This window comes from Daktulosphaira vitifoliae, unplaced genomic scaffold (assembly GCF_025091365.1).
Source record: "Daktulosphaira vitifoliae isolate Bord-2020 unplaced genomic scaffold, ASM2509136v1 Scaffold_2, whole genome shotgun sequence".
In the NCBI taxonomy this organism is placed as follows: domain Eukaryota; kingdom Metazoa; phylum Arthropoda; class Insecta; order Hemiptera; family Phylloxeridae; genus Daktulosphaira; species Daktulosphaira vitifoliae.
In genome coordinates this window covers 20061963-20073500 of record NW_026099573.1, presented here as the reverse complement: position 1 = coordinate 20073500, position 11538 = coordinate 20061963, and the positions used below count along the sequence as shown (strand labels likewise).

General features: G+C 27.4%; 1 protein-coding gene across 3 annotated transcripts in view; it reads left to right on the top strand.

Moving 5' to 3' along the window:
• LOC126897755 (uncharacterized) overlaps positions 1-11119 on the top strand; it is a 15145-nt gene extending 4026 nt beyond the window's left edge. Inside the window, exons 3-9 of one of the 3 annotated variants that reach the window (XM_050671606.1) lie at positions 2511-2855; positions 3667-3812; positions 5726-5896; positions 5995-6131; positions 6990-9649; positions 10412-10581; positions 10719-11119. In XM_050671606.1, the coding sequence (XP_050527563.1) occupies positions 2511-2855; positions 3667-3812; positions 5726-5896; positions 5995-6131; positions 6990-9649; positions 10412-10446 (3494 nt within the window). In that variant the 3' untranslated portion in view covers positions 10447-10581; positions 10719-11119. Of the gene's footprint in view, positions 1-2195; positions 2330-2510; positions 2856-3666; positions 3813-5725; positions 5897-5994; positions 6132-6989; positions 10203-10411; positions 10582-10718 lie in introns of those variants that run through there. The other 2 variants (XM_050671605.1, XM_050671604.1) reach the window with 2 other exon arrangements.
• Positions 11120-11538: the final 419 nt, after the last annotated feature.

Genomic DNA, 11538 nt, shown 5'->3' with positions numbered 1-11538 from the left:
CCACGTCACAACTGTGCCGCGACCCCCCTGTGCTGGGTTTCTTTTATTTATTTTTGTTAAGAACATTAATTTTCATATGATACAATATAATTAAACAAATAAAAAATGTATAAATTAATATATAAATTACTATAAAGCAGTTGATAACTTATTTTTAATAATTTACTTGACTAGGATATTTTATAATTATCTTTCATTTAACATAGGCCACAAAGATCACAATTTAACTCAATAAATACTCACTAACAAGTTAGTTATCATATGAACAAAAATGTTTCATTTTATAAAATACAATGAAAATAAATAAATACAAACTATCAAAACTGTATCACAGTTTTTAACTTGTGTACTAATTAACAATATAAGTATTTATTTACTCAAAAAGAATATTTTTATGTATGTCTTTGTGAATCAAGCTTCGACATTAATTAAAGGTAATTCCTTTTAAAAAAAGTCAATATATTAGTTGTCAAATAGTTTCTGAGTCTAAATCTTTATGTCTGGGGTTTAAATATTAGATTGTTCAATTAATGTCTTTTTGGTATACATTTCTATCGATTAGAAATCTCTTTTCTAAATTTGGTTTTATATTTTTTTTAAATACAATTGTTTGTTTCATCATATTATATATCATATACATTAGTTTTCATATACTTAATGATTTGTCTAAAAGTAATCATAAAATCAAAATTTTTTTCACATAACACCGTTATAGGCACTTGTAAAGATTTTAGAAATTTGACTCCATTCACTTTCATTAATTTCAAGTTTCAAAACTAATTTTGAAGAAATTATATCTACTTTTTAGTTTACAAAATAAATGATTTAAAAAATAATATATCAATCATTTAAAAAGACTCTAGCCTAAAGGTATAAAATAATTAGCTTTATATAATTACATAAGTTATAAAATAATACTCTCCTGATAAATGACTGCAATGTACATTGACGACCAACAAAATCTATGTGTAAAAATTATATTTAAAATTGATAGATATCTAATAAATTTGAATATCACAATATTTTTTAGGTACCAAGTTGTGATGGGTTACTGCTGCCTGTAATATCGTGTACTTGGATATATTGGTTACTCAATTAAATCATGTATCCATACGGTTTGGGTATTACTCAAATATTTTGGTTACCTGAATATCCGAATATTACCCTCATAAAATTAAGAGCTTTATAAAATATTGTTATAATTTAGAATAAAATTAAAGAACAAAAATTTGTCATATTAAAATATTTTTTGATTTTTAATAAGACTATGTTAATTTATCAATTCAACCTCAATTTATACATTTTTATGGGTTAAGCCACTATAACACTCGGGTTATCAGTTATTAAAATTCTTAAACAATAAACTTTAGAATCCTTTACTAATGGTTAGTAAAAATTAAGTCATAATAATTTTTGTTGATTTTTATTTAACTGTATTTTTACAAAACATGTAAAGAAATTATATTTATAAATTTTAAAAATAATGTCTAAGTATTTAAAAATTTATGTTAAAATAATAGTCCTATATTGTATAATAATCAGAGTATGCACTGATAAAATAACAGTTTACTAAAAGTTAAAATATCATTAATTATCATTACTCAGAAACAAAATATAACAATAAGTAAACTGTAAAGTAAGTAAACTAACAATGTAATTTTTAACACGCTTATTAATGTTTGATAAATATACAAAACAATTTTTGTTAGTGCTATATGTTATAATGAAATAAGTTTGTTTCAATTATAATTTCAACACAATGAAATTATTTAAAATTAATATTGCTATTTGTAATGTTATAAATATTTAAGGGCATCAAATAATCTTCGAATTATTAAATAAAAATAAATAAATAGGTTGCTTGTACATTTCAAATTTGAATGTGTGGTATGTCAATTTACAGATTATATATATATATTTTTTTTGAATTTGATTTAATTCTGCCAATCAGTACTGACTTCCCCATCCTCTCTTGCACAAGTAGTAAATAATTATAACAACTTAATATATAACAAATAAGAGGGAGTATAGGTGTAATGTCAATCGTATATAAGATGAGAGAAAATAGAATTAGATGACTTGTTCATGTTATGAGGAAAAAGGAATTAAAAAATATAAGAACAGTTATGGGAATGAATATTGAGGGAAGAAGACCAAAAAAGAGATGGAGGGATGTTATTGAGGACATNGGGAAGAAGACCAAAAAAGAGATGGAGGGATGTTATTGAATACAATATGAGGACAGCTGATGTGTACATGATGATATGGGAGATCGTATCAACTTGGAGTTTAGGATAAGGGTGACAGACCCCAAGTAGTTGAGATTAAGGTGAGGAAAAAAAAGAAAGAAGATGATAATTAAAAGAAATATATAATAACAAAAAATGATCTATATTTGAATTTTATTTATTAAATATTGATAAAATATAAATACATTTTATTATCATATAATTATATTCATACTTTATATTTTAATAATTATATTTTATTGTTTTAATGTGTGATTTTAGCGGTAGAAATGTATTTTATTGATAAGAATATTAAAAAAGAAGTATCAATTTCGGAATGGAAGTTTTATTCTATGATTACCAGTGATTTTGGTCTACCGGCTCAAGCATCTATAAAGTGCACATTATTTGACTTATGGTTACCTTATCCACCAATGAACAAATATAAAGAGATATCTAGATATTTTCAAATTAGTAAACAATATTTATGTGAAACTACTACAATTAATAAATCAGGAACACATCAGGTTCATTTATATGAAATGCCTGAGGAAAAAGATTTGGTTAGTTCACTTCTTGATCATGGTATTGGCCAAAGAAATTCAGTTATTATGAGCACTACTAGTAGTATGTACAACTCTAAATATTATTATATATTAATATTGAAATTACTTTTATGGTTTATAAGTATACTAAATTGTAAAATATTTATTAAATTCTTGAATGAAACCATATTTTTTTGTTTGTTATTATTCTCTACCAAAGATTTAAAAATTGTTGTGAAATCTCTGTCAAAAATTCGAACTAAAAGTGTGCTAGTATAAATAATTTTTTTTCAGGTATTATGATTATAAAATTCTGATTATAATGATGATGCACTGTCAGTGCAAGAGGTCCATATCTCAAAAAAAGCATTTTGAGATAAATAAAGTTTTGACCAACCATTAGAGTTTTATTATGTGTGACATTATATTAGTGTTAATATGAAGCTCATATAAATTTCAAAATATTAGTTTTAGTTTGCAGACAAAGAATAATAATTTACTTTTAGTTATATTAAAATGCCAAACATCATAAATTTAATGTATCAGTTTCTTACACTGAGAGTGTAATAAAATAAATATACTTAGAATGTACGTTGATAAATTTGGGGTATACAAAGAACCAAAAATTTTAGCTAGCATAAAAATGTTTAAACTGTTTTAATTTTGCTTATTTAAATACATCAAAGCATTCTCTTGACTATCAATAATAATTTTAAGATTATATTTAAAAAGTAGGCTAAAAAGTTTATAAATAAAAATTTTTTCATGTTATGTTATACATATTAAATGTATATTATGTAACGTGAAATAACATGTAATTCAATAATAATAATATACATCAAATTTTTAACTTATTTTTTTACTACAATAATTATTTTATTTGTGTACTGTAGCTGAATATCCTTATGATAGTAAAATTCTTGTTGGCCAAACTTTTCTCGCTTACATTATACAAATTGATGAGAGTACCACTTTTTTTCAACCAGAACCTCATAGTGTAGATGTGCTAGAGCAGGAAATTCAAGATTATTTAACAAGTGTATGTATTTTGCATTTTATTTTATTAAATATCTTGAACAATTATAATATATATATTAAAATAATTATATTATAATGTATTTGTCAGAGTATAATAAAAGGATTTTTCTTAACTACTCGATTAAAATTCTAAACTAACTATTGCATTGTTTTATTGGCTTTGTTTTATATTCTCTAATTTTAATTATCTGGTTACTCTACATAAATATTTTTTTAAGCCCATCACAAATTATATATCAATTAATTAATTAAAATAGCCAATAAACCTCAAAATTATATTAAAACATTTTTATTCTGATATTAGTATGCATTAAATTATTGTAAACTTTTTATAACTACAATAGAAATGTGGTATAATTTGTTAAAACATAACTTGTTAACATATTAAATTATAGTTTAAAAGAACAATAATTATTGTTTTAAAAATATAAAAAATATTATATACAATAACACTAAAAAAAACTAAAAATAAAAATTGGCTTTAATACCAAATATAACAGAAATTATAATTTAAATTAAAATTTTTTCCTAACTATAAAAAATTACACTGTTTCTTTCTTGTGTTCAGCAATTAAACACATTTTTTTTGTATTATGATAATGTCATGGAAAAAATTGTTAAATAAAATACTTATAGTATTTTAATTATACCGTGTTTTTATTTATAATTCTAGTAATTTTCTATGCACAAAACTTCTCTATTAACTATTTAAAATATTTTCCTAACTGTACTTTAAATTATTGATTTATTATGAATTTGATATGGCCAACCGTATTATTTTCAAAACATGGTTGGAAGCTTTGGCCCTTCTGAAGCCCTGCTACCATTTAAGGACAATAAATGGTGTCTAGTTTTCCTGGATTCTCCTTGTAAATTGAATCCAACAAGAGTATTAAAGTATAAGCTGCTAAGTAGAGTTGGCTCCATGTAGAATAATTTTCACCTTTACTATTAATTCAGTGTTTTGAAAGGATGGATTCCTTGAATAACATTCCTTTTTCGTCAAATGCATTCATATATATGACCATTTTATCTTTAAAGAATGTTGAATGAAAATGCATTAAATTTTTTATAAAATGTGATGTAAACTCTACATTCAAATAAAAATTATGAAAAAAAAAAAAAAAAATCTACCAACAATGTGATAAAACAAAATGATGATCAGTTTACGACCTTATATAAGTCAATGGTCTACAATTGTAATGACAGAAAAAGTTTTTAAAATTTTCTATTACTCATATATTAAAAAATAACGTTGCCACAGAATAATAAATGTATTTCCATTTTATAATTTCATAAAAAAATATATATTATTTTTAAACTTATTCATAGTGTTATAAAATTGTTTAAATTTTCTACTTCCAGATAATAGATACTGTAATAATTAACTAGAACCTATTTTTTAAGATTATTTTTTTATAAAAAAATAAAAAGATTACTTATTATTCAATTTTTAAAAATATTCTGGGAATCTTACAAACCCAAACTTATATCAAATTAAAGCTTTTAAAAGTACATTATGATTAAAAATTAAAAACGTTTCCACAATATTTTTTATATGAATTATTTGATTTTTTTTAACTAAAAATTTAACAGATTCTGGTTAAAATATTTTTTAAAATAATGATGTTAATTATTGTCAGAGATTATAATTTTCTTAACTATGCCACGTTTGAAGTCGTCCGCACTGTGCTAAATTTTTTTGTATTATTTTTTGTTAATCATTCAGTAGTTTAAAAATGTAAAGTTTACATTCTTAAATTAAAAATGTTTCCCTGGTTGACGCCCAGCTTATTTATGAGTTAATCCTAAAAGTGTAACGAGGATTTAAAATATAGGTATACCAATAAAATTACTAGTCTTTACTTAAACTAGAAAAAAGTGTTGATGGTTTTATTATTTTACTTTTTGTAGATTACTAGTGCATCAACTTTAAATAATCATCAAACTATTTTTGATCAACCATATTGTTTAGCCAAGTATAATGCTAAATGGTATAGAGCCTTTATAAAACACCATAAACATAAAAATGTCGTAGTTTTTTTGATTGATTATGGATATGAAGTGGAAGTTAGTTGTACTCAAGTAAGGAAAAATTTTCTTCTTTTAATTTGCTTTTCCTTATAATAAAATTATTTTGTATTTTATGGTAACATAGTATAATAATAAACTGTTCTATTCAGGTGATGCCATTGAATGAATCATTATTGAGATATTGCCGAAAAAGCATAAAATGTAAAGTTAATAATGTAAGCTATTTTATTCCAACGGAAAAGACTATATATATTGTCAAACCGTTTTCGGTGTCATCTAATGGAATGTAAGTTACGATGTATCATACTTCTTATTTGCAAAACTAACATCTATTCTTATGTTCTAGTAATAAGTCAATACAAAAATTACATATAAATGTACCGAAATATTTAAAATGAGACACAAAATTAAAATGATTTTCTGATTAACTATTAATAGAAAAATAATTTCAAATTCTAATGATGTTGCCATTTAAAATATAAAATTGACACTCTTATATTGTATAAAGAGTGAACTAAAAAAGTAATTAATAATGTTAAAAGTATCATTCTGTATATACTTTACCTCACAAATAACTAATTTTGTCTTGTGCTATACTTTTAATTTTTTAATTTTATTAAATTTGATCAGTACTCAAGATTTTCAATAAATTTTTGCTATGTAAAACCATAGTCATAAAGAGATATATTTTAGTATGCCAAGAGAAAATTTAATTAAATTTTTTTATAATGAAAATAAAATATTTTTTGTTTTAATTTTAATATCTCTAAAAATTTGTATGATTGGTTGTACAACTCAGAATGGTATTTAATAAATATCATTTCGATATTTTTTCCAGCAAGTAAAAATTAACGCCAAATCCTACAAAAATTTTTTAGTATTTTATAAATTTTGCATTTTGAAATTTTTAGGAAATAAATATTTAAAAAAAGTAGATTACTTCAATAACTTTATCACTCTGTAAAGTCTTATAATAATGTAATCTCTTGTAGTATCTAGATAGAAGTTGATCTCTTAATTTCACTTTTTTCAAATTTTAATATTATATTTTTTTTCTTAATATTGTATTGCAATAATTTTTTTTTTTTTGCAATTGTTTGTGTTGGTTAAGTAAACAAATATTTTTTTTTTGTTATGCTTACAGATTGAATATTAATGTAACAATCAGTGAGAAAAATCAGTATTTTCCAATACCTGTGTTGCGTAATTTTGAGAAGGTTGTAGTGAACTGTATTGAAGATGACATCGTGTATATGTCGAGAGTAAATGGGTATGAAGAAATTGTAAAGCTGTCCAATCAGATTAAAAATAATATTAACCCATGGCATCCTAATATTAATGTGGGAGATGTGTGCATTTTAAAAGATACTTACAGGGTTGTCATTGAAGAGCGCATGATTGACCGTGTCAACTTCAGAAGTATCGATTATGGTTTCCGAGGTAGCGTGCAAGAAACAGCATGTTTAAAAACCATTAGGTTGCCTAATTATCCCGGCTACTCTATTCAGGCTAAAATCCATTCAAATATTCCATTCCTTAATCAATATTATATAGTTAAGATGACGGTGGAAAAGGATGGAAGTTTGTTAGTCTTATTCCCAGAACCTTGTGCTTATGAAGTTCCTTCTGGATTAGACCATATCCATGGATCACAGTCCGTATCATCGACAATATTTCAAAGCAAAGCTAGAGTGACATACTACGAAACAGATAACATTTGGATTGTACCCGAACAGTACTTTAGCATAGCAGACACAATAAAAGTAGAATTAGAAAAAATTGTATGTGACTTAATGCCAATGAAAAAACGTTCTGGTATGTTATGTGCCGCATGCGATTCTAATGAAAATCGTTGGTATCGAGTTCTTTTGGAAACTGACTTGAACCAAGCTATGTGTGTGGATACCGGAAAAACGTTTCGTATGAGTAGTAATCCCAAGAAACTACCAGATTCGCTTGAGATACTACCAAATTGTGCAATCCCGTGCCTTTTGAATACTGCTGCTGGTGATTTATCAGCCGATGTTAGAAAGTTGTCGCCGACTGAAATTGTTTTATGCGAATTTGAGCATTGTGGCCGTCCGCCTATTCGAGTAACTATTTTAAATTTTTCGACAACACTGAATGACATCAATGAGGTCGAATCAAGCAGAAACTTAAGACGAGATTATGGCGATAAAGTCAACAATGAAGAAAATCAACAAAAAATCTCAAAACAAAAAAAAAACTTTTCGGAAGAGGACATTATACAGAGTAATTTTAAACTTAGTAGTTCAACTTGTAACAATAAAAACGGGAATACAGACGGCAATAGTCTTATACCGCCCGGTAAAGTGGTCAAACCTAATGTCGGCGACATGTGGACCGTGAGTGTACCTTTTTATGAATCACTAGATTGTTTTTACTTACAGAATCAATCGAACGACAAACTGTTGAAATGGGTTTTTAATAATCTGCAGAACTTGCCATCGGATGACAGTGCAATTTATGAAACAAAAGTTGACGATGTGGTGGCGGCTCTGGACGATAACGATAAAAATTGGTACCGGGCTAAGGTAGTGAAAATTAGTGACAATTTTGAAGACTGCGAAGGATCTGTCGAACGGAGTTGGATTGTTACATTTATCGATTATGGAAATACTAAAACGACACGGCGCATTAGGCGAATGCCCGCCGAGCTTTTTCAAGTAAAACCTATGGGTCATCTATGCTACTTAAAAAACGCCACTGAAATCACTGTAGTTAATGAGCTATCTCGTGGTGATCTATACGACGTGGTGGATGAATATCTTAGTGCGGATCTTATGTCGGTTAAGTTTCATAGTAAAACTGTACCGTACGCAGTCACATTAACCCGACGTGGTCGTGACCTTTTAGATTCATTAAACGCACTAATATGGTACGGTTTATTGCCTGGGCGGGACGACAACGATCCAGTCGAAGCAGCTAGGCGCATCGCACTAGCTGACTACCCATTAGACGGACTACCGCTTGTGTCTGTTGGTCCTGTGTATTCGATTCATAATTTTTACGTAGAAATGGAACAACATGTATGCGTGAAAAATACTGTGAATGATATAATTAAACGAACTACATGTCATAAAAACATAGTAGTGATGGTTAACAAACCGACGGTGGGACAACTAGTGATCGCTAAAAGCCAGATTGATGGACAGTGGTACCGAGCTAGAGTATTACATTATGTTGATAAAAATACTGTCAATAACGAGGTAGAGCAAGAACAAATAGTTGACGTATCAAATAAAGTAGAAGACAAAAAACAACAGATACATCAACTTAAAGAAACTGAGAATGAACGATCCAATGAACTTTGGTTTAAGTGTTATATGTTGGATCTCGGCATTTATGAAATCTGTTCTGAATTTGCGAAACTCGATTCCCAATTATTAAACATTCCACCGGCTAAAGCTTTGTGTTCATTGCATTTGCAGAAAGCAATTCACGATGCGTTCTTGGACAGCGTCAATGAAGGGTTTGCTGACGAGATGACATTGTATCGAGGCCACGTGCCAATAACCGTACATCCAGTGGACGAATTGAGGTTAATAACCGCAGAAGCTACCCACGTATCGGTAGTTGACTTGCGCATTGATGGTCTAAGCATGGCCGCCGTGATAAAACCATATTATGTGGAAATACACAATGCGCGAGACCTCAATGCGTTTGTCGCTCAACTGGTAACGCCGGACCGAGTCAAAGTAGCTGAGGTGCTATGTGCAACTAAGAAGTTTACGCCTGTTCGATTATTGCAGCCTGGCTATTTGTATGTTGCGGTGCATGAAGGTCAGTACAAAAGAGTGAGGTACTTCGGTAACCGATCTGTGGTTAGAAATAACTCTGGTGATAGTATCAACTGTCATGACGTAGAACTTGTTGATGAGGCGTTACAATTAATTACTGTAGACCATCTGTTTGCATTACCCAAAAGCATTGAAACCGCAAAAACATTAGCCATCAGCTGTTCGTTAGGCGTTGACAAACAGTATTATTGCACACAAAAGTTCCGTGACTTATGTAAAAATGGTTGGACCAAATTCACGATGGTCATCGTCAAGCATGATGATGTAAACGGGCATAAAGTCGACTTATTCCGTAACTTTGAAAACATCAAGGTCTTGATAGCAGCTGATTCCGTCTAAATATATAGTTTTTCTATCATTCATTACTTTAAATGTGTTTAATTTAATCTTAATGTGATTTATAAGAATTTTTTTAGTTTAATTTTTTATATTTATATCTTTTATAACGGGTTTTATTTATTATTTTTTTACCAGTCGTGTTATTATAATCATTATATATTCGAATAATTTTTCTACGATTCTAGACGATTATAAATGTAACTACTTTTTATATTTCATAAAAATAGAATAATTAAAAATTAGATCAATTAACGCTCTCTTCGATTATTATATTTTACTTATTAAACACTACTTATACATATTATTTATATATTAAAATAATATTTATTAATTATTGAAAATAGAGTTATTTATTTGGTAGTTTGTTGGATATTATAACTCTTACTCATTTTCTTTTTGATATCAGGAATGATCCTAGAGATAATGTTTAAGAGGATGTAGAGTGAATTTTGTCAACTGTTGGTGATGGTTTATCAACTAAAAAACTTAAGTGAGTCAAAAAGTCTACTATATACTCAAAAATTACCGATCACTAAAATGATGACTTACGATTATTGTGACTTCAATAAACCGTTGGTACGTTTCACATCTTTAATGAATTCGCCATTTTTCGATAGTTTGACTAAATACCAATATTTTTAATGTCTAATGAAAATGAATTAAATTAGTCATTTTTTCCTTTTATATTTACGCTATACCGTGTTTTGTTTCAGATTATAAATAAAAACTTGGACGTCGACCGAGACTAACTTGATACTACATATTGTAATCTGAGAAAATATTTGATCATGTTCCTGTTTGCATACTTAAAAGTACGATGTTTGATATAAAATTATTATGTACCTCTAAAGTAGAATAATTATTTACTGGCTAAATTTTTCGTGTTATATTTTCACACTTTTGTTTTTTCTTTATTAGTTAGTTGTACCTATATGTGTGTTCAAGATTAATTAATTTAATTATCCCACACGATTTTTCTTATCATTTTTTTCTTGTATATTTTATTTAACGTAAAATTGCGGTTAATTTTTTTGCTACATATTGCTTTTATCAGATATAATTATAATTTGTTTATATTCGGTATGCATAAAATAAAAAATGATGATAATTCTGTTCTGATGAGTTCTTATTCTGATCCTTCCGTTATATGTGTCACAAACATTGGTACTATTACTTCAGCCGAACCAACTCAATGGGATGGTGCTGATTTTGTTGGAAAAAAATTAAATGTAGTATCGAGTAAAACCGACAGTTGTTACTGGTCTTCTACACATAACAAAATAACGAAGGAACATAATGACGAGTTCTCCTTACATCCAATGGTCGCATTTTGTGGAACTCAAAGTAAAGATTACATAGAGAGTACAACGAAAATTGCAACAACTCAAACTGAGTCGGGCTGTAACTATGATAATAAAGTATTTTTTAAACAACAGCTTTTACAGTGTTCGTCTGACGAGTAAAGTGTGTCAGCAAAAGAGTTTTAACCAATTCTATTTTGCAGGATTCATTGCTAGATTTGTGTGATGTCAC